Source organism: Clarias gariepinus, chromosome 1, assembly GCF_024256425.1.
Source record: "Clarias gariepinus isolate MV-2021 ecotype Netherlands chromosome 1, CGAR_prim_01v2, whole genome shotgun sequence".
In the NCBI taxonomy this organism is placed as follows: Eukaryota; Metazoa; Chordata; class Actinopteri; order Siluriformes; family Clariidae; genus Clarias; species Clarias gariepinus.
Window position 1 is genome coordinate 31,137,075 of NC_071100.1, and position 23,932 is coordinate 31,161,006.

A 23,932-nucleotide genomic window follows, 5' to 3' on the forward strand; every position below is an offset into this window, starting at 1 on the left:
TGTTTTAGGTGGCTGTAAAGATCATAGACAAAACACAGCTTAATTCTTCTAGTCTTCAAAAAGTGAGTCAATTTATTAAGGTTTTTTTTTTTCTTTGTTACAAAAAGAGAGATTGAATGCCTTAAGTCAGTGAGTGACTAGCCAGCTTAGTTTTTCTAACATTTCTCTTTGAGTGTATGTCAGAAGTATTTTAGACTGGAGTAGGTTTGGCTCGCTGCAAGTCTGTGTACATGAAGTACTGCCTAGATGGTGTTAAATAACTCGGTGTTCTTTCTTCCCCTTAGCTCTTTCGAGAAGTGCGAATCATGAAGCTTTTAAACCACCCGAATATAGGTGAGTAAGGACAAGAAGAGGAATCTGCATAGTTAAGCAGTTGCTGTACGATTCTGATGATGTACAGTACATACAGTATGTGTGATGTTTTATATCAGATAGTACTGTGTGTATGCACACTTACATAAGACATATCAAAGCTTTCTCATATTCAAGTGTGCGCATTTAACACCCTGATGTAAGAAGTAGCTTATTGGTCTGTACTGAGGCCAAGTACACGTGACGAAAGTGCTGAAGCTAAAATGTAGAGACATCCATGCATGCTGTACAGGAAAGGAAATGGACAATTCAGCTCAATTTCAAACGTCTCTCTTTAATGTGACGCCCAGTCAAACTCCAAAGCTCCTCTCTTGATTTTATAACAAATCCATCAATATGTTTTGATCATTTCTTTTCATAGCGGTATTAGAGGGCTGGATGTAGCCGTGGTTTATTTTGATTATGATGTGGGCAGTTATGTAGGCTATGTTTTTTTAAATTCTGTCAAAGTCATGCTTCATCTGTAACACGCATAGACTTTGACTTAAGAAAATACTTCACATACTTGTGGTGGTCACTAATTCCTTTCTCGTGGCATTATTTCTCTTTTTAAACAAGAAATGTGTGTTTTTAAAAATGTGAACAATGTGGATAAATAGAGTAAGACCATATACAGTACATCATGCCATATACAGTATGTGGACACCTGACCATTGCACATCTCATTCCAAATCCATCGGCCATAATATTGAGTTGTTCCCTTAGTGCTACTATAACAAGCTCCACTCCAATTAGTAGGCTGCCTTCTAGATTTTGTAGAGGAGCTGTGGAGATTCTTGCCCTTTTATGCACAAGAGCACAATGGATTCATTACTGATGTCCAGCAAGAAGGCCTGGTGCAGTTGGTTGGTGCTCCAATTCATGCAAAAGTTGTTTAATTGGTGGATGAGTTTGGAGCTTCGTGCGGCAGCTCAGGTTCTTCCACTCGATGCTTTCTAACTTTGTGGCAACAGTTTAGAGAAAGCCCAGAAATCATTATGATGCTCAGGTGTCTACATATTTTAGACCTTATCGTGTGTATAATTAAAAATCCACCACTGATATTTTAACAGTTTTATCAGTTTTGGTTATTATTTTGGTGAAATATTTTAGTAAAGATTAATCGATAAGACTATGTAAATGATAACTATTTTCATTTGTATTTATGTGGAAAGTCTTACATTCACCAGAAATTATTTATACAACACGCAAGCCCAATGTCCCAATGCTCAAAATTTGCAACTTTCTTTCTCTTTGCTCCCCCCCAGTGAAGTTATTTGAGGTGATTGAGACGGAGAAGACACTGTATTTGGTTATGGAGTATGCCAGTGGAGGTAAGGAGGCCGTTTAGCTTTTTCTACACTGTAGAGTTGTTAATCTAGATGCATTGTGATGTTTGCCAGCTTGAGCTCCTAAAGACAGTTATTATTTATTTTCCTAAGTTGTGGGCTGCTCAATCAGAGCTAGAATGTATAATAGAAAAGTGGCTGAGCAAAAGCATTTTAAGTTCATAATAATGCATGGTAATGACCTGAATGAGATGAGAATAAATATGCAAGTTGTTGGAAAGAGTAGTAGTATTGTTTAATGAAAAGTTTATTTTATTTTGATATGCCTGAATTTATATTATCTTTTTATTTTTATTATGTTTTTTTTCCCCTTAACCTTTTTAACACACTTGATCGTTCTGTCTCTGTTGCTCACTTACACCATCCAGGTGAGGTTTTCGATTACCTCGTCGCTCATGGAAGGATGAAAGAAAAGGAGGCTCGTGCCAAATTCAGACAGGTGCGTTTTTGCACCACACTGTTTATACTGTGTTTTAATCGTTCAGAAATATTTCACATGCAGATTAGGTTGTTTGCTTGATGTATCTGTGGAAGAGGCAAAGAAAATGCAGTCCTGTTCAGATCTTTGTGGTATTTCTAGATGACAGACTTAAGCACTGACCTCTCACTGGGTGATCACAAGTGAAGAGCTGAAACTGATTGCGGTTCACACCTGGTATTTTCCTGAGTCTTAAATGAGGTGTCAGTGACCACTTGCAGTCACATTTTGTGTATTACCTCAAAACCATCCACAGTAATAGCCTAGGACCAAAACCCAAATTAACTACACTGTATATTTAACCATCTGATGATCTCAGTGTTGTAAAATTATTGTGTAGATGTATCTTGTTGAGCTGTAAATAAATCATCTTATTTTATTTCATTTTTCCATGTGTTGTAGCTAGTTTTTATGTGTACTGTTTCTAGAATGCAAATTTTGAGGCCATCTTTAAATATATTTACCCTTTCCTTAAATATGGGCCTTTCCCAGCCATGTGCACCAAATCCAGCATCAAGACCAAAAAGTCACATACAGTACCAGTCAAAAATTAGAGAGAAAGGGCCTTCGAGTGGCGCAGTGGTAAAGTGCTCGCCCTATCATCCGGTTCGATCCCCGCGTGATGCTGTTACCTCTCACAGCTGGAGGCCGAGCTCTTTCAGAGGGGAGGGATGAGAGGTACTTTGTGCTCCCACATTAATCACGGCTCTACAGCCAATCAGGGGCATCTGTGAGCTCACGCACGCGGGCACCCTAACGGTGCGTGAGCAAGCAGATCGAAAAGTTGCGGTCGACTGGCGTCACGCGGTTTGGAGGAAACACGTGATAGTCTTCGGCCCTCCCAGCTGAATGGTAGTAGTAGCCTCAACGTGGGAGCCCCCTATTGACGGGGAGGAATTGGCCACAACTAAATTAGGAAGAAAATGGATTTGAATTCTACATTCTAGAACAATACTGGATTTTCTTTTTAAAACTATGGAATAACAAACATGGAATTAGGTAATTTTAGCCACAACAACAACAGTCCGAAACAAAGGTCAGCTGTTCTGGAATAGTTCTTGCGAGAATTAATAACTCACAGTTAATTGACAGCAATACAGTCACCGAGATGTGCAGCGCTTATGTTAAGAAAGGAAAGATGCAGCATATGGACGAGAGGAGACGTCTTCTGTGTGTGCAGCATTGCACATTTTAATGTTGTGATTTTATTATATTATGTAAAACTGTTCTAAAATCTAATTGGCTGAGCCCTGTTCAAGGCTGTCGTAAAACTCATCTATATATATATATATATATATATATATATATATATATACACACACACATTCCTGTGAACTCAAAAACTGCATTCTGTATTAATGAAACAGGGTTTAAACTGTGTAAACTCTGCCAATAAAGCTGCTGTTGTGATCATAGAATGCCTGAATCTTTGCTTGCTATGTTGCTTAAACACCAAAGCCTATACACTGCATGGTTAAGTTGTTAGCTATGGATTATTACGAAGAGTATTTATTAAACACTGGATGTTATTTCGTTGTTTTTGTTGCTGTTTCGTAATCAAGGGCATGTTGTACATTGCGTTAACTAATGACAAAACCTTTCCATCTTAGGACTTATTGCTTTGATTCGTGTAATTTTTGCTAAATTTTAAAGCTGTGACCAAGTACAATTATCCAATCACATGTCTCCTGCACATCAGTAAGGCTGCACACAGTAGCATGCTATGTAATGTGACTCATTAGTAAAATATACTGTGACCACATGTGTTCCAGACCACGTCTGCAAATGGTTTGAGTCTTCAGATAAGATGATGTGTTTGACTTCGTTTTAGCATTGTCCTTTAGTGATCTGATTTCCTGAGAAGGATTTTAATAGCAAGTCTGCCAAGACGGAGGTTAATGCGTGTACTCTTAGTCACAAGCTAAAGTCGCTTTATGTGAAGGTTAGGTGGAAATGCCCACAAATATTACTTTAATCATGTTACTTATCTCTTGTGTTTTTCGCTCTTCCTCTCTTCTGTTCTAATCCTTTGTGTGTTCCTCTAGATTGTTTCTGCTGTGCAGTATTGTCACCAGAAGTGCATCGTACACAGGGACCTAAAGGTAACATCCCAGAGTACCACTGCTTAAAAAGTGTGGATGGTCTTTTATAGTACATGCACATACACAAGAAGTCCAGGGTCATCGCTCCATTTTCTTGTCCATAAAAGCTCTTAACGTACTTCTACCTTTATGCATGCCTAACCCTGACATGAATTAATCAGAACATAAGTGCATGTATGTGTACACTTCAGTACAGTCCGCTACACGCTGTCCCAGTTTCACATATTTTTTTGTTTTTGTTTCCTCTTACTACAGTAAAAGCGCAAAACCCTGTACACAGTTAACAGTTTGTTTTACAGTCTCTCTTCCACCCATACACCCACTGTTCCCATGGCGATGCCCCACCCCATCCTTTACTCTTCATTAGTGTATAGGTGCAGAACCCCGTCACTCTGACCTTTGAGCTCTTGAGCTAATCGCCATGGTTGCATTATTTTATTATTTTTTCAACAGCCTCTGACTATTGTGCAATCTGCAGCAGATTAAATATGCAGTCTTGTATACAGTACATATGAATGGTCTAGAATTATAAGTTGTTTTAATAGTAACTGATGGACGTATGGATATGGCTCAAGAATGTTGAATAGCTTTATAAATGGGATGTACAGGACATCTTGCTGATTTTAATATTTAATTACCTGTAAAGTTTAATATAATTAACTTCATGGAAGAGGAAATGGCTCTCAGCTTTTATTTACATATTTAAAAATAAAATATTTTCCCCACGTGTAAACTTTAGCCTAGTTTGTGGCACAAAGTAATACACATACGAATAATAATTAAAATATTAAATATATAAACCTTTTTGCAGAGTAATGCTTTTTTGGTAATACACCAAAATAATTAACTGGTTCATAACTTGGGGTATTTAATTATTACTATTTCTTTTCTTTTTTTCTTTCTTTTTTTTTTTTTTGACTCGAGTATTTCGTCAGTAAATTGTCCTGTTTAGCAGTTATGAAATAGGCTTTAAGCTCAATGCTTCCTTTTATCTCTTTCTTTTTAATAAACCTAGAGACCAGTTGCGCTTATAAGTTTTCTCACTGAATTAAATCGCACTGGAACTGGTGTAATAATTGAAGTCAGCTTTTCTTTTTTTTTTTTTTTTTTAAAGCAAATGTCTTTTTCCTTTTCTCCCATAATGCAGTGTAGTCAATAGAGATCTTAATTAAGTAGTTGATGATGCATTCGCACCTCTGTTTCAAACACACACTCAAAAATAATTTAAAATACCAGAAGGTTCATTTTTTAAGGGCTGTGTATGCTACTGTAAGTCACCAGCAAGGAAAAGCATTAATGCTGATGTGAAAATTTTATTTTCAGACTGACTGTACTGTAAACCTTCAGTCATGTGTACGTGTATGCATGTTTGTGTGAGAGAGAGAGAGAGAGAGAGAGAGAGCACTATGACTGTCATGTAGAGTTCATAGAGAGTGTGCAAGCATGTGTGTCATCTGTGTGTGGGTGGGTGGTCGGTCTTGTGTGCATGTGTAACATGTAGGTAAGTTGATGTCGGCCAGCTAATGTTTAACTGTGCCAGCCAAGCCCAGTTAGCACCCTGCATCTGTTGCTAGGCAATACAGGCTTCCAACTTGGCTAAAGTTGGTGGATAAACATTTGAGTGGCAGCACCGCGAGTGCTCATGCATTTCAACACCACCCCACACACAGATACATAGACACCAGGCGTCTGCACAGATGAGAAAGCTTTTAAAAATAGTTAGAAGCAACAAGAATGAGAGAGTATTCTGAAGAAAGGCAGAGAAAGATCATTTATAGATGGCTGCCATTGTAAGACAGTGTTTTGTTTTAGTTTGTGCATTTTGTTCCATCCTCCTTTTTAGCAGATTCATCTTTACCTAGTAAGGGAGAGCACATTTATGACAAGGATATAATAGTGCAGTAGTTTAAGATATTTCATTAATACGTTATAATTTATTCTAATAAACAACCAAAAGAACTAGGAAGACTATAACAACAAAAACAACTGAAAGTTTTTCAAACAACAATTTATTTTTTTACTTTTTTTGTGTATTTCAAATTGGAGTTTAGAATTTTTAATGCAACATTACAAAATTTCTAAATGCTTCAGAAAAGTGTCATAACTGTACTGTATTTTGAAAATCTGGAACATGAAAGCGTTTGACTTACTTGTTGGTTCCTTTAACACTTGTGATATTTCAAACTTTCTGACCATGGGCAGTGTAAATCAGTAGCTGTGTCGAGGTTTTTATTACTATTACTAGTTGTTACCCGCGTCTTCGCCCGCACATGCATCCAACTAATGATGATCTGGTAATCAAATAAATATTCTATTATTACCTTAAAGTTATAAATAAAAATCTGTTTATATACACGCACAATACATTGTATATACATACATTAGTTAATATGTGCCCAAGTAGCACTTGTGCTCCATGAGTTTAAAAGCTGATATCATATCACAGCCCCATTATCTAATGTTCTTTTCATGTGATACACTCTTCACTTTCACTCTGCCACAGACTCTAGTGTGTTCAATATCTCCTTGTTTTTTACTTTCTCCTTCCTCCTCTGCCCCACAGGCTGAAAACCTTTTGCTAGATGCAGATATGAATATCAAGATCGCAGACTTTGGTTTCAGCAACGAGTTTACCGTGGGAAACAAGCTGGACACGTTCTGTGGCAGCCCCCCTTATGCTGCCCCTGAGCTCTTTCAAGGCAAGAAGTACGACGGACCTGAAGTGGATGTGTGGAGCTTGGGGGTGATTCTCTACACATTGGTCAGCGGCTCCCTACCATTTGACGGACAGAACCTGAAAGTAAGAGAGAAGAAGGGAGGGTAAAGTTGGCCCGTGGGTTTACAGAGGGGTTTAGACAGACTGTTTGATGACAAACCTCTTGTATGTTAATCATTTTCACGTTCTGACTTGGAGCCTGTATGCATGACACACTCTCTTTCTTCCTCCCTCCCACAGGAGCTTAGAGAGCGTGTTCTGAGGGGGAAGTACAGGATTCCCTTCTATATGTCTACAGACTGCGAGAATCTACTGAAGAAATTCCTTATTCTCAACCCGACCAAAAGAGGCAGTCTAGAGGTGCCTTTTCTTACACACATCACACACAATATATAATGCCACGTTTGGAATTCTGTGCTGCTGCTTTGTGGGCATCACCATGCATGAATTCTACAAGGTTAAAGCTCAATGAGAGTTCTTTAATTGCCTGACCCTAATCACAAATTAAGTTTTGCTCTGAACGTACACACTTTGGATTTAAAGCAAAGTCTTAAAGCATTCTAATGCGTGTTGTAGTTTTTTCAGGGTGAACAGTTTTCCTAGTTACAAAATTAAAGTAACAACTAACATAAAGTGTCCTTATAAATCTAACAAAAAATAAAACCTATAAAGACTTAAAGGAAAACCATGACCGATACCGTCTGTTACTGCACTGACATTGATGCATCTGTCGTATAAAGTATTAGAGGCCATACTAACAGCAGGAATGGTTTAACTGAAAGACTGTTAAGCTTTATAAAAGCAGAAAACAGTAAAGCATGCATGTTTATTATATAATTGTTAACCACAGCGTGCTTTCTCTCTTTCTCTCTCTCTCTCTCTCTCTCTCTCTCTCTCTCTCTCCGCCTCTGCATTGTTCTAAGCAGCAAATCATGAAGGACCACTGGATGAATGTGGGTCATGAGGACGAGGAATTAAAACCCTACATAGAGCCACAGCCTGACTATAAGGATCCCAAGAGAACAGGTATAGCAGTAACAGACTGTGTGTGTGTGTGACTGACTGACTGACAAATACAAAAAAAATGTTTTAGTTATATACAGTACATCTTATTTCACATAGATGTAATGCTGCAAATGGGCTACACACAAGAAGAACTTCAGGATTCACTTGTCAACCAAAAATATGACGAAGTTATGGCGACCTACCTGCTGCTTGACTATAGGAACTCTGAGGTACACCGCCGATTCTCCCCCGACACACTCCACTTCCTGGCGCACAGATATGGAATTTTCTCCCATGTTTTAACTTGTCTCTAAACTATTTCTAATATTTTAATGATTCAGCTTGATGAGGGCATCAACATGTTGATCAAACCACGTCCAGGAAGTGACCTCACGAACAGTAATGCGCCTTCTCCACCTCACAAGGTACAACGCAGCGTGTCTTCTACTCAGAAACCCCGAAGGCCCACAGATCAGGGTGAGTTATAGAGATAGCAGTTATCATGTAACTTGCACTAAACTCTTAATTTTGTCCCACCTCTTAAGGTCTTTTTTCTTTTTTTAAATATATATACTTCTGTCTAGTTACATACTCAAAAAGGCCTCAGGGGGATAACAAGTACACAGCTGAGGATCCGGGGCGTAAAGGGTCCAGTAGCTCGACCAAAGTGCCACCCAGTCCCATCGTCCCTGGAGACAGTAAAAAGAGCTCCACACCCTCTACTGTAAGTGTGTGTGTATATGAGACACTACAAAAAGCCTGGTGACGAAATGTGTGACTGTGAAATTAGTCATATTTCTGGTTGCGTAAGTTTATTTGATCTCTCTTGTACCACCTGTGGTCCATATTAAACTACTTGTCTTTATGGATGAATCATTTATTTTTGTTATTCGTAATGCGAAGCCTTCTTATGTATTGTATATGCTCTCCACAAAGGGTTTTCTATACTACATGCCCTTTTAATGATTCAATAAGTGTAGAGTCAAAAGTTTGAACACCTTCTAATACAGTACAACGGTTTTTGTTTATTTATTTTTTGCGTTATAAGACAATACTGGATTTTTTTTTTTTTCAAGACTATGAAGCAACACATATGGCATTAGATGATTAAGTAACAGCAACAACAGTCAGTTGTTATTTTCAGACATGAAGGTCACCTGTTCTGAAACAGTTCTGGCAAGAAAAGTGTTGTCAAGCGCATTTGAAACCCATCAAACACCATGATGAAACTGGCTTCCAGGAAAGCAAGACCAAAACCTACCTCTGCTGCAGAGTTGTCATTTAGAGTTACCAGCCTCAACAATCACCTCAGATTAGAGCAGTTATGAAGGCTTTATAGAGCATAAGTAGCAGACAGATCTTAATATCAACTGATCGATTTTGGACACCTTTTGCATTAACAATGTAGAAAGAAATAAAAAATTAGGAAAGACCATGGAGTTGTGTCCAGAAGATGTGTCCAAACTTTTGATTTATAATGTACTGTGTATTTTTAGTGATACACATTTTTAAAAGTTTGACTTTAATCCTGTAAAAAAAAAATTAAGCTAGTCAGAGCACAATTATGAAATTTCAATTAGCTTTGCCCCAAATGTGTAGCAGCTGATTACTAACCTTGGTTTTGATGCATGACCCTACAGAACAGTATCTTGTCCACGGGCACAAGCCGCAGCAGAAACTCTCCACTCACAGAGAGAGCCCTGCTGGGAGTGCAAAACGGCAAGGACAGGTACACACAATCTCTTACACACACACACACACACACACACACACACACACACACACACACAATACCTTAGAACATTAAATAAAGAACAATTGTATTAAATGGAACAAGGCAAAATTACATTAGTTGCAAATATGAATATAATATGATTGTCCTACTCCCAGTTTATTTTTCTCTCATAGAAATGCGCTTATGTACACACGTTATGTCCCTCTGATCTGCTGAAAATGGTTACCCATTGGTTACCAACTCATGCTCATTAGACTTGGATTGGCTTTGACTATCCGGCGGGTAACCAACCAGCATCCCTGGGTTTGGCTGTCACTGATTATTACAGGTTCAGGGAAAATAAATCATGCTCCAATACCTATATACATGCATTCCCTCTCTCTCTCGACATTACTGCATCTTTGTGAACACATGCCCGCATTTCCCTGATCAGCACTGCTCTTTATCATTTGCTCCCACTTTGGTTTAAATCATCCCAGTCGTCACCATGCCGTGAACCTCTGAATATATTGTACATAAAAGTGCTTTTAAGCTTTGGCTTTAGTGTGCACTGTGTGTGTAGTGTATACCTAATTGTTATGTGGATCTTTAGGGACATATTTACAGTGCCTGCTGCACATTGCAAGCAAATATAAGCAAATATCCAAATTTAAAACATTTAAGTGAAATATATGGTAAAATCTATATCATGTAAAATCTATATCATGCATAAAACTCATGCTTGACTTGCATATACAGGATGTACATGTCCTAAATAAAGTCAAGGTGAGTGGCTTGTCTTTACTGAATACTGAACCAGGAGGATAATTCTATTTGTTTGGTAGAGTGATTTGTTTCTCTGTACAGAAGGCATTGTTTCTTTATGCGTTTTTCAGTGTAAGTAATCATTAGAATGCTTGATGCGATATAATGTGTGTGTGTGTGTGTGTGTGTGTGTGTGATGATGATGATATAACCATTGAATGTCATTATAGGTACTGTGTTTTGAGTGCTTTTATTTGTCTCTTGTGCATCTTTAAAATGTTAACAACTGCTCTGCTCTGTTTGCTTTGGTTTTGGCTTATTACTTCCTTACCTATGCAAATCTTGTTCTCTGCTCCATCTTTATATAGTTGTTTCTCACTCACTCATTCTTTTCTAATGGATTTTAGGAAGCTCAGTCAGTGTTGTGACTTACCTCCCGATCTCTCTTTTTTCCTCTAGTCTGCCTTTGCATACTGATTTTAGTTTTTTCTGGTTTATCTATGTCTAAAAGGATTAGCAAAGCTTGTGACGGACAAGGTAGCATTCATTTCTGTAGTCGATCTGTAAGAGGCTTATTCTGTGTTCTTCTCAGTTAGGTGAGAGCATAGGTTTTTCTCCACAAGCTCTGCTAATCTGTGCATGTATGTGTCTCTCTCTCCCTTTTGCTCTCTCTACTTTCTTCTTTTCCCCTTCTCATCACCACTCTGTTTGACCTCTCTCGCTCTCTATCTCCCTCCCTCCCTCCCTCCCTCTCTTTCTCTCTCTCGCTCGCTCGCTCTCTTGTACCAGTCTGTACTGTCTCTGCATAAACTCAATGCTCAAACTCACACTTTCCTTTGTGCTCATTCTTTGTGTCCTCTGGGTGCTGTCTCTCTCTGTCACTCCCTTTCTCCTTGTCCCCATCTCTCCGTTGTCAGATAATTATGTCTTCTAATAAAATCCTCTTTCCTCCTTCCACACATATACGACCATGACTATGTGTGTGATGGTGTGTGCATGTGTACGGTGCCACTGCTGTACGCTCTCACCACCATCAGCCTGAACACACCAGGGTCCCGCGCCTCAACGGCCTCGGCCGGCGCCGTACTCACATCCTCTTCGTCCTCACGTTCCCGTCATCACAAGTCCATGTCCTCCTCAGCCCACCCCTGCCCCGCTGACCTGCACGCACCCCAACCCAGGCAAGTTTACACCGTTTAGCCTTATTCACTCTGAGAAACAGCCTTTACTTCTTGGATAGAGCAAAGTGTGGGGGAGGGGAATGCTCGGAGAAGAACTCACACAAAGACCTTGCTAGCTGAAAGGAAAGCTTGTCAGGAAGGCTGTAAATGCCTCGTGTTATTAAATAAAAACTCATGGTTCTTTAAGGGCAGGGCGGTGGGGGGTTGCCATGGGTATGAAATGTATAGCAAATTTTGTTTACAATTTTTAGTGTTGGAGATCACAACTCAACATGATCAAAGCTGATTTATTGTTTATATTTGGTTATTATTCTATTTGACTAGTCGGTTCAATTAAATAGGTTGTAAACCAAACTAAACCTTGTAAACCTTGACCTCTGTACATAACTATATTTAATTTAAAATGAAACACTCAACGTCTCTGCAAAGACTTTCAGCTTTAATTCAAGGTTTTGGCAAAATTCTGCCATTAACCATGTCACCTCGTTGTAAAGCGTTTGTATTTACTTTATAAAGCTGTCTCTTGAATGTAGACTTTAACAATGACACCTACCTTCTCAAGATTTTTTTTGCAATTGGCAAAAAAGGGTTCTTCTGTACAGTGTGTGTCTGTACAGTGTGTGTCTGTACAGTGTGTGTCTGTACTGTGTGTGTGTGTGTGTGTCTGTACAGTGTGTGTGTGTGTGTGTGTGTGCGTGTGCGTGCGTGTACAGATGTGTGAAAATGGCTGTAATTCCTGAGTGGTTGATGCTCGTCTATTGTCAAACACTTTAAATTGAAGCTAAAAGTCTTGATTTCATTTCAGATTCAGTGTGGTGGTGTACAAAATCAAATCTTTTATCTTTGTTCCAATATTTGTGGACCTGGCTGTACTTCTGATCATAAATCATTACTCTTATGAACTTTCAGAAACTTTGCAAAGGTATAAAATAGAGAGTTGAGGTTACAGGAGTAGGTGATGATGAAGGTACTTGAACCAAAAGAACAGCAGTAGTGATGGTTCATTTCTCCAATTCCTCACTGGTCCGTCACACTTTATCACTCCATTTGTTGCTGGTATGATGTCAGAAACCCCAGCTACATGTTTACCCAACATCTGTGCCGCAACATAAGAGAGCTTTTCCTAATCAGCTTAATGCCTTTAACCTGTTGTAATAGGTTTAGAGCGCTATGTACACACCTTTTAGAGATGACACTAGCATGGTGAAACATTCATTATTTCACCCACAGCATGCGTTCTGATCTTTCATACTTGTAATTGTTTCTCTGATTTCATTATAATGTTTGGAATTAATTAATGTTTTGCATTTGCCGGCTAGCTTGCATGTGTCACTGTGAGTGAATGCTGTCCTGTTGAATCTAGTGGACTCAGACTGTCCCTCAAAACATTCGGGATGAGTAAAGGAATGTCCCGCTGCTCTGCCTCATCACCCCTCTTTAATTCTGCTTCACTTTGTACTCTGTATTTATTTTTCTGTCCATCAATCCTTCTACTAATAATACATGGAGAATGTAGATGTTGTGCAGAGTCTGTAAAAAAAACTCTGCCCTTAAGCTCAGATTTCATTCACCCGTTTAATTGTAACTCAATTAACACTTTATAAACCTTCCCTTTGGGAAATATCGAGGGTTTGTCCACTTCTGTTGTACACATTCTTGGTAATGTCCAGACATGCGTGTTATTGTCTTCACAAGTTCTACAATTTCTACAACCAAAAAATTAATAAATCTCATTGAGGACAGTTTTGACATGCCTGACTTTTAAGCATATGCACATACAGTACAGTCCAATCTGAAAGTACTGGAACGGCACAGCAAACTATTTTTTGCCAGACGCTTGGGTTTGAGCCTGCGTTTGTTCTTTTAAAAAAGATTAACCAACCTGAATACCATAGAACTGTTTATGGAACAAGGGGAAACTGAAAAAAAGGCTAAATTGATCATGGGAAAAAAAAAGAGGGAAAAATGGTAGTCTGGCTGAGTCGATCACCAAACATCAACCCAATTGAGCATTTCACCTTTTGCGGAGATTGAAAGGAATTAAACACTGATGCTGAAGGGGATATCCAATTAAATATTAAGTACTTGTTTTCTCATGAGCAGAAGAATTAATAACCAACAGACATTTACAGACTGCAGCAAAACATTTAAATGGTGCAAATGTTTTAAAGAAGTCTGTACGCCTGTGAATGACGATCCCAGCCAAGGTGCCTCGGTGACCACTTCAGTCGATTCCATGAACATTCAGCGACTTGTCATCAACTTGCAGAAAAGAAGCATCCGTCTGTGGGAACTTTACACACAGTCATTAATGAACCCCTGCATTTCTTGAAGGTGAGTGAACGTTGGGTCCCCAGGGAGCTCCCTGTCTCTAACCGGTACAGAAGATCTAATCGGCAGTGAGCATTTGGACACAGAAGGCCAGGATGTCTGGTCATGGCTCCGGCGTACTGGGAAAAAGTTTCTGCCTAAATGGTATCTAGGCACTTATAAAAAGCTGGAATAAGTGCATTAGTGTAGGATTATATAGAAAAGTAAGGGTAAAAGGGTTTTTACTCTCATAACGGTCTTGTTATTCTGCACAATCAAATGTCCCAGTTTGACTTTAAATGCCCTGACATTTACTTCTAATTATTGTTAATACTTTTGCTCACAATAAAATTCTAGGGTGCTTTCAATAAAGGTGTCATGTTCTAAGTTGTTTAGCATATGTCGATCTAAGTATTAGAAAAATTCTCAGACGAAATTTGCCTTGCCATCCCAGGACTTTCAGAGGGGGTTGTCTATTGAAAAGTTCATGTATAAATAGACCTAATGGTTCAAGTGTGAGAGCATAGATTGTTACACTGTTTTGATTTTTTTTCCCATAAAATCTACTGATTATTAACATTTTAAATTAATTAATTGACACTCAATATTTGATGAGTGTGGGAACTGATTAATGTGTTATGTATCCATATCTTTATAATCTGACTGTTTAACTGCTTTAACATTTTGTAGTACATAAGTTCTTAGACCTTATGATAGTGTTTAGTATTTTAAGAGCTAAAGTGTGCGTTTTAGTATTTTAAGAGCTATTTTTGGTATTGTCAAATATCAAAGTAATATGCTTAACCAGGATTGACAGGATTACTAAAACAGTAATGTTGTTTTTTTTGTGACTGCACTTCCTATAGTGCAGCTCATTTTAAATTAAGTTTGTTTGTTACTGGTATTATTTACTAGTTTAATATCTCAAAGATCTCAGGCAGGTTAGCTCTGTGTTTTGCTGTCTACTATTTTATTAAATGGTATATACTGTAGTCCTTGTTGATGTTGCACCCCTGATTTCATCGTAGTTGTCAGAGGAAAATAAAGGCTTCTTCTTAAGGTCTAATGTACTATGTACTATGACATTAAATTCTACGTGACTGCTCCAGGCTTTCCTAGACAGCTCTGGGCCAGGAACAGAAAGACACAGCCCACTGCTTATTGGCTGCTGGTTCTGGCAAGGGTTTTTTTCTCCCAAGAACTGTGTCTTTTGGCACAAAATGTAATTTTATGGACACATGAACTTATCAGTATACATGAGTTGTCAGTTTCGTGATTTAAAGAGACATAATGTCTGCTGAATTTGCTTTCTTCACAGAGGATATTTCTTTATTTTGAAATTATGTAACACGTTATCAGTACACTGCAAGAGTGAGTCATTATCACACCTCCCTGTATCTCACACCCGGGAACATTTTAGTTGTGCTAGAGATATACCGTACTTGAGATGTTGGCATATCTTTTAAGTAAGATTTCCTGATTACTGAATTGTACTGCATGTCTTGTTTTCAGCGATGTAGAGATCAACCCCATGTCATCTGTGAGATCAGTTTAAGAACAGTTAACAAATTATCATGTCGGGGTTGAATTTAAGCTTTCTTTTTTTTTTTTATTTATTATTTGTTGTTGTTTTTTTTTGTTGTCTTAGTGGTCCTACCCAGAGAGCACCTGGTGCATCACCATCAGCTTACAATATCAGCAGCGCTACAGGGCAGGAGCGCACCAACTTTCCACGAGGGGTGCCTGCTCGAAACACCTTCCACATTGGTCAGCAGAGAGGGGCACGTGATCAGCAAGGCTCGCCATATCACGCTACTCCAGCCTCACCTTCCCTGTCTCATGGCACAAGCCAGCAGCGGAGACAGCCAACCTCAGGCATCTTCAGCAAGTTCACCTCCAAGTTTGTACGTAGGTGAGGACATATAACAGGATCCTCTTACAACACGCTTGGGTGGAGTTCAGGTTGATGGGGGGAGGGCGGGGATTGGGGTGGAATTAAAGGTTCCTATTAAAGTTGGCTAGGTGGGGTGATGCCATTGTCCAAATTCATTCTAAAGTGATGTACAGGCAGAAGTAGCATGCGCATCTGTTTTAGAGGAGAAACAGATGTATGTATTTCAAAAGAAGAGAGAGATTCTAGTTAAGTGGTAAAAAAGGAAGTCACCATCACATCACACATTCTCACATCTCTGCTTCCTTCTTGCAGCTGGGTATGTGTATAGTCTCGTTTATTTATTTATTTGTTTATTTGTTTTCTCTCTCTCTGTCTACCTTGCTCGCTCTATCTGCATTTTTAAGTTGTTTATGTTGTATCAGTAGGTAAGGTGAAGACGTTTTGTTTGACTGGTAAACACCAATTTTACACCTTATAAAGGCGACTGTTCTCAAGAAATCACAAAGGCATGACTACTCAGGAGAGTTTGCAGTTTCAACAATGTCACAAACTGATCTTTCCTCAAAGGTCAAGTCCTTGTTAGGAAATGAAACCTCATTGCTATTGCTCATAATCTTGACAGTATTGTTTTAGCACACATCTACAGTCACATTTCTTATCTATTTCATCATTTCCTGCTTCTGGGTTCTAGCCGACTCTGAGCATACTGCCACCTTTTACCACCTCTGTGGTGACAGTATCCATGGTAACAGCGGAGGTATCACATTCCCCAGCCCTATAAATACTTGTGGCGGGGACACCTTGGTGTGCGATTGCTACCAGAGCTGTGAGCTTTGTAGAAAAAATTACAGGTGTATTTTCTGTAAAATATGAATCTTTTGTAGTAGTTACGTGTCATTTTCAACATGGCTAGATCTTACATTGTTGTGTTTTGCTTAAACACAGATTAGAAAATTCACCTAAATACACAGCAATGTTGTGTCCGCTCAAGAATTTTAATATAGTGGAGAAAATCCACATATAATCTCATGTCAGTGATCAGACTGCTGAATGTCTTTTTAGATGCATCATTTATTTGTTTGTCAGGGTATTGTTTATAAAGCTTTGGGGAGGTAAAAAGAGTTGCTTGAGTAAAATGTATAAGAGCATCAGCCATAATATGACCACTGACCAGTGATTTGAATATTACACACTGAGTGATCGGCACGTGAAATTGGGTTGAAAATGTTACACAGCAAGTAAGCATTTTGAACAATGTTCTATTCATGTCGATGTTACTTTGACATGTACCAACTACATAAACATTGTTGCTGACCAAGTACAACCCTTTATAAAAATTGTATTCCCTTATTACAGTGCAACATAAGTTAAAGGTGTTGATTTGGTCTCCAAGTTTTACAGATATCAGTCTTATCGAGCATCTGTAGGAAAACAAGTCTAATCCATAGAGGTCCCACCTCGCAGTTTACAGGACTTAAAGGGTCTGCTGCTGGTGGCTTGGTACCAGATACCATAGCATACCGTCAGAGTCTAGTGAAGTCCATGCATTGATGGGTTCGGGCTGTATGTAAAGCTAATTCACTTCAAGAACAAGAGTTAAACTGTGAGCCCATACACTAAGTATTAGGCGCCTTTTTTACTCTCCAGTAACGTCCCAAAAATATCCTAAGCTACATGTGTATATCTTTGGTTTAGGTTTCTGATTTAGATTTTTTCTGTAATTACACCAGTAGTTGTTTTCAGATTATCTCAACCATATACACTGCCTAGCCAGAAGGGGGTAAAACAGTTGCACACAAGAAACGATAAGAATTCGTCTGACTGCCCTTTACCTTTAATTCCACTGTGCAATGTAGAGGCCAATTTGTGTGTGTGTGGTGAAGATTCCTCATGCTTCCAGCACCACTCTTTTACAATTTGAGTCCTGGAGTACTCTCTGTGCCATCAGGAAAGGGAAAAAAATAGATACTTTATAGAAATATTGAATAACCTGGTCATTAGATTGTCAGCTGATTTTGTTAAATTTCCACATAACATTGCAGAGTCTAGACCTGACCAATTGAAGCAACCCTGATCATAACACTGCCTCCATAGGCTTGCACTAGGCAGTGTATTTTATATAGTCGAGCACATCAGCCACATAAATAATTTTATGTTAAATTCCACATTTTACAGACAGCATTAGGCATATTGTGATACCTGACATCTTTCCCTCAGCACTTGAAAGTGACATGTGTAGATAAGGAGAGAGGGTTAAATGGTTCTGATAAGTTTTTATGCTACATGTAAAACTCCTAATGAAAAAAGCTGTGTAATCTTACCATCTGATCACACTGACACAATTAACGAGGAGAGTTTGCTTACAAATGTGCATCAACATTAACAGTGTTGTGTTTTTGCACCTGCTGTCACACTAACGGTCACTTCAGATCTTTTTTAAACATCCCTGCTTTTTAAAGAGTCTTGATTAGCTGTTTTTTTTCTGTTCTGCTGATTTTTTTTTTTTTTTTTTTTTTATCAACCTAATCGAGCAGATTTAGAATTTCAGAATATTTAACAAGTTTCTCAGAAATTTCAGGATACTATGAAGTACACCTTTACTGAAAGGTGTGCCTATTGAGAGCCAATAGTACTTTGAATACTGTCATTATCAGTACCGTAAATTTTTTATCATTAATGTCATGCTGTAATTATCTATTCACGGCACTAGGATAGACACTAGTAAACTCCTACTCTGAATTTATGTAAAACTCCATTGTTTATAGGACCACCTTTTTAATATTTTGCTTTTCCCATACTGGCATTCATATTTACATGCTACGTTCTTTTCTTTTCCTTTTTTTTTTTCTTTCTTCTTTTCTCTGTTGGTTTAATTTTTTTTGTAGAAGTCTATCATTCAGGTTCCCCAGAAGGTAGGAAAGCACACTGATAACCCCTTCTGCAACCTTTCGTTTTGATATACCCTTTTATCTTTTCCCAATTTTGGTGGGTTTTTTTTGTGTGTTTTATTATTCTTTTTTTTATGTAATTTTACACGTATACTTCCCCCTCATACTTTTTAATCTCTGCTGTTTTATGGTTGGCTCTTTATTGCCGTTTGGTATATGTGTGCCGTGTAATGACCAGTACTAACATCCCACATCCAAACCACCAAAAGCTCACCTTCGACATTCTAACGAAATTCCCAAAGAAATTAACATACTCTTCATTTCCCCATCCTCTCTTCTTTTACCTCATCCCCTTTATTGTTGTCTTTATTAGTGTAAACGGTCACCTCATCCATGCGTTGACGCTGCTGTATAGGCTAGCGGTCCTAACTTTACTTAAGGATACCCCAAAGGTAAATAGGACATATTGTCATAGCAGTTAATAAAAAAAAAAACCAGGGCAAGGTTGCGAAATTTTTTGATGAGTGTAGAAGTTAGAAACTACTGAACTACATTGTCTTTTACTTATTGGTTGTATTTTTATAATAAAAACCGATTATGCCTTGTAGCAGTTGAAACCTGGAAAGGGGGATGTTGAGAATGGAAAGGAGTGATGGAGGGGATTATACTCTATACTCTCAGGAACATTTCTCTCTTTCTCTCGTAATTCTTTTTCTTCTCAGCCCTTTTAACATGATGATGATGATGATGATGATGGTGGTAACAGCATCCGAAGCTGAGATTAACCCGACTGGCTTTGGCCTGCTCTTCCAAAACCACACTGTCTTCTTTTTGTCCTCTCTCTCCTTTTGTACCCTTCCTTTCCATGTGTCACTATATTTCACTTCTGTATCCGCCACATCGTACGTAAGAACATGTCGGCCTCGGGAAGGGACCATGTTTATGGAAATCTAACTGAACTTACTGTAATAATCAAACACACTACTGCACTCCACCTCATATGCTCAAAAATATGTCCTGTTTGTGATCATGTGCTTCATATAAAGGTGTGAAGTTTTGGTGTTGTTGATGTGTGGTCTTTTGTCCAGAAGAGGGCACTGTCATATAATACAGGGTGACTTTGCGTCCTCTCCTGGTCAACGATTGTATTGTGTGTTAATTAGTAAAATCTTTTTTCACAGGTTGTATTATATCTACCTCACCCATGTGTCCTGCTCTTTAACCTACAGATACTGCTTCTTTGTGTTTGTTAAACTGCTTCATGTCGCTAACCCTTTGCTCATGTCTTTGTTACATTTCTGGTTAACAGTCCGTGTTTAAACAGATATGTCCGTGTCTGCTCATAACAGCTAGAATCATTAAAAAAAAAAAAACGTCTGTTTTTTTTTTCTTTTGTATGTCTGATATTGTTTCTGTTTCATGTGGGTGTGTTTGGGTGCTTGTGGGTTTGCGTGCCCGCTCAGGGGCTGAACAAGCTGTAGGGGACTTTAGTTTACTTGGTGATGGGCTCCATAGACATCGAGTTTTTCCCGGGTCCTGGGGTAGTCCTCTCCGGTTTAGTTTAAATCCATTCCATCCCATAATATTCGCTAATTCCGTTTCCCTCTCTGTAGAGCACCATCCTGTTATTCTGCTTTCACATTTGCAATATTAGACCTTCTGCCTGTTTTAAAATGAAGCTTCTAGTAATGGAATGGGATTGGCGTACCTGGATATCCATAACGCTTAAGGTGCTTGGTGCCAAGTACACCGGTACAAAAACTAATCTTGTTGCGATTTCTTTCGAGGAGCCCGTATGAGGGAGAGAGTCGAGACGAGGGCAGCAGGTGAGAGAAAAAATATATGAATTACAAAAAAACCTGATCAAACTATTACCTAATCAGATCTAATCAATGGATAAGTAAATATCTAGAGTCGTAATTGACTGAGAAGGGTGTTTAATTGACCAATTAATGTCTTTAATTGACCAATCAGGATTAATTAGGTTTTGGGTGTGTGTGTGTGTGTGTGAGAGAGAGAGAGAAAGAGCGCGACTGTCTGACATGCTTTGTGTTGTCATTAAGTGTTTTTTGTGACTAACCCCCTCCCTCATAGATTTTTTTTTTTTTTTGCCTAGATGTAGTGTTGGTTATATTTTTTACATACACACACTGATTGAGCGAAGGGTTAATTTCTTTCTGTGACTTATTTAAAATTAGGGTTAGATTTAGCTTTCTCTGCAGCTACAGTAGTAACCTCAATTCTGTACTACAGTTTGGTTTTTCTGTCTAGACACAACATTCTGCCTCCTTACATACCTTACAGGACATGGGAGACATTTTAAAGTTGCCTTAGCTTGTAAATGAAACTAAAATCATAAGAGCAGTTACATTTAGATGGATGTCCTTATAGAGCCATCCATGTCCACTCAAGTTCGATAAACTGATGCCCTGATAGAGTGAGTGTGTCACATGGGGGGATAATTTAATGTTGAATTGACAGCAGTACTTTAACATGCATGCCTTTTTTTTTCTCGGCTGTTCTTTCTTATCGTCTCTCCCTTCTGTCCACTGCCTCCTTCTGTCTTTTGTTCAACACTTCAACGATCCCCTTGTTCTTCTCCCTCTGTCCACCTTTTTCTTCTATGATGTTTTCTTTCATATTTCTATATGATTTCCCACCTCTCGCTTTCCCCCTTTTTTTTCCTCTTCCCCTTCCTCTCCATCCCTGTCTCCAGGTCCATGCTCAGCAGCGCCGACAAGGCAGAGAAGACCGGCGTAGGAGGCGGGACACTTGGCTCGGGCGGTGGGGATGAAAACAAGGACTCACTCTCCTCCTCTTCTCCAAGGGGTGGAACTCCGCCTCCATCCGGGAAGGATAACACCAAGCCTCGTTCGCTGCGCTTCACCTGGAGCATGAAGACTACGTCGTCCATGGAGCCCACCGAGATGATGAAAGAGATCCGTAAGGTTCTGGACGCTAACAGCTGCGAATACGAAGTCCGCGAACGCTACATGCTCTTCTGCATGGCTGGCAACCCCTCCCGTGATGACTTCGTCCAGTGGGAGATGGAGGTGTGCAAGCTGCCCCGGCTGTCGCTCAACGGCGTGCGCTTCAAGAGGATTTCCGGCACTTCCATCGCCTTCAAGAACATCGCTTCCAAAATCGCCAATGAGCTTAAACTATGAGGGGGAGAGCGAGGGATAAAGCGGGTGGGTGATGGTTAGATATGGGGAAAACGAGACAGCAAGGAGTAACCACTGAAATGAGTAGTGAGATACTAATAGACAGATTTTACGGTTTTGTTGAAAATAAGCTGTACAGATGCTACACGCTGAAATCCAGTGTGAGGTATGAGAGGAAAAAAGTGCTGTATATGCTGATTTTGCTGGTTTCAGGATCACTAGCCTTTACTCTCATGTATCAGGCCAGAAATGGGGTGAAAGGAAAAACACGGTTATTTTACTTTTTGTCCACTATGAGATGATGCTGATTTGATGAACTCTGCAGTTTCCTAAACTCATATCGGTCTTCAACTCGGCACTCACACACTCCGAACAGAGTTCATAATATCTGCACATACTTTCATTTGTTTTGCTGTGTGGATTACCTACAAAACTCACTCCCACTCAACACTTCTTCCTTTTTGTTCTGTCATGGTTGAACCTCATCAGCACCCAAAAAAAATAAATAAAGAAAAAAAAAAAGAGGGCCACCACTTGAATACCGCTCAAGGAATTGTGTGTGTGATGGTTTGGGTGATTAACTTCATTGACTGGGTTGTGATGTGTTGCACTGGTATGGGTGTATTTTTGTTGTCTTAACCCCCCCCCCCTCCCCCCCCCTTCTGAAAAGAAATCAGATGTATTTCAATGTTGTAAAATCGGTGATTTATGCATTGTTATCCTTAGAATGTGTTTTTATTTCTTGTGGGTTTTTAAATCCGTTCATGTCTTGCTGTAATGAATACCACACACAAACAACAGACTCCAGCAAACCTCCTATTCCCCTTGGACTAAACAATCACTGGAAAAGACACTGAGAAAGAGGACTACATCCCCTGCATCAGCACAGCTGTCGTTATGAGACTCATCTCTAAATGCCTGTTTGGGCTTCATCTGCAGAGTCCACCTTCCACATCCAGGACGCCTAAAAAGTTGCATTTGTTTGGTAGCAAATCACATGAGCCCCTACATCACTTTGAGCATTATTACTCTTTTCATGCTTGTCTCTTTCTTTCGTGTGCATTAGTCTGAATGAGAGTGAATCATGTGTATAACCAAAAGTTTGCTTTGGGCTCTTTGTCTTGACCTTCATGCAGTGATTGTATAAAGTAGCAGCAAGCCCACTGAGAACTAGACATCAAGAGCAGATGTTTTGGTACCACATGCTTTAAAAGGTTTATCAGGCATAGTAGAGCCAGCTGAGAAAGACAAATGCATGCGAGAGAAAGGTGAGCCATGTCCTGTCTTTCCACTGCGCTATACATGTTTTGCATGCATGGATACACACTCGGATATTATCGAACCAGTAGAGGGAGTAACGGTGTCTCTTCCAAGTCTGAGTGGTGGTTGGCAGGACACTTGTGCACCTCTGCATTTTATATCTTTTTTTGTTCCCAGAAAATGTTTTTAATGTCACATTTATTTGCAGTTCTATGAATGATCATTGTCTTAGGTGCTGGGGATCCGATTGTCATTATCTATTAATATAAATTTTCTTCAGGGTTGATTTTTATTTCATATCATTTTTCATTGCTGTAATTTTAATATTTTTCTTTGTCAGAGCTGATGTATGGCAGAGATAGAGAGAACTCCAAATGTACATTTGGTGCAAAGAGATGATTATGATCAATGATAGTAATAAATGAATGATGAAACTCAAACTGTGTAGGTAATGATGCAATGAAGATTCGTATCTCCAAACAGATCACGATGGTGAAGGAGGGTCTGAGGTTCTGCACGCACACACCACTGGATTTTGGATTGGTTTCACTTTATTCTAAAAAAGAAAAGGAAAAAAAGGGAAACACCACCATATTCAAGGTTCACCTGTAAACATTTCTCATATACAAAGTTTTGGTGAAAATGAAAAACTTCACTGGCACAAACTGTTAAACTCTAGTGTTGCAACATCTTACACACTTGGCCTCCAAGATCATGACATCAGACTGAGGAGTCAGTGCACTTCAGTGTACAGA

At 39.1% G+C, this 23,932-nt stretch overlaps 1 protein-coding gene across 9 annotated transcripts in view; it reads left to right on the top strand.

Moving 5' to 3' along the window:
• Positions 1 to 23,617, top strand: part of mark2b (MAP/microtubule affinity-regulating kinase 2b) — a 45,109-nt gene extending 21,492 nt beyond the window's left edge. The window contains exons 3-19 of one of the 9 annotated variants that reach the window (XM_053500651.1): positions 9 to 62; positions 285 to 333; positions 1,620 to 1,685; positions 2,069 to 2,139; positions 4,224 to 4,280; positions 6,844 to 7,080; positions 7,237 to 7,356; positions 7,923 to 8,022; positions 8,119 to 8,231; positions 8,343 to 8,478; positions 8,586 to 8,725; positions 9,642 to 9,730; positions 11,518 to 11,661; positions 15,620 to 15,883; positions 18,751 to 18,777; positions 20,541 to 20,579; positions 21,470 to 23,617. In XM_053500651.1, the coding sequence (XP_053356626.1) occupies positions 9 to 62; positions 285 to 333; positions 1,620 to 1,685; positions 2,069 to 2,139; positions 4,224 to 4,280; positions 6,844 to 7,080; positions 7,237 to 7,356; positions 7,923 to 8,022; positions 8,119 to 8,231; positions 8,343 to 8,478; positions 8,586 to 8,725; positions 9,642 to 9,730; positions 11,518 to 11,661; positions 15,620 to 15,883; positions 18,751 to 18,777; positions 20,541 to 20,579; positions 21,470 to 21,920 (2,157 nt within the window). In that variant the 3' untranslated portion in view covers positions 21,921 to 23,617. The remainder of the gene's footprint in view (positions 1 to 8; positions 63 to 284; positions 334 to 1,619; positions 1,686 to 2,068; positions 2,140 to 4,223; positions 4,281 to 6,843; positions 7,081 to 7,236; positions 7,357 to 7,922; positions 8,023 to 8,118; positions 8,232 to 8,342; positions 8,479 to 8,585; positions 8,726 to 9,641; positions 9,731 to 11,517; positions 11,662 to 15,619; positions 15,884 to 18,750; positions 18,778 to 20,540; positions 20,580 to 21,469) is intronic. The other 8 variants (XM_053500733.1, XM_053500955.1, XM_053500816.1 and 5 more) reach the window with 8 other exon arrangements.
• The last annotated feature ends 315 nt before the right edge of the window (positions 23,618 to 23,932 follow it).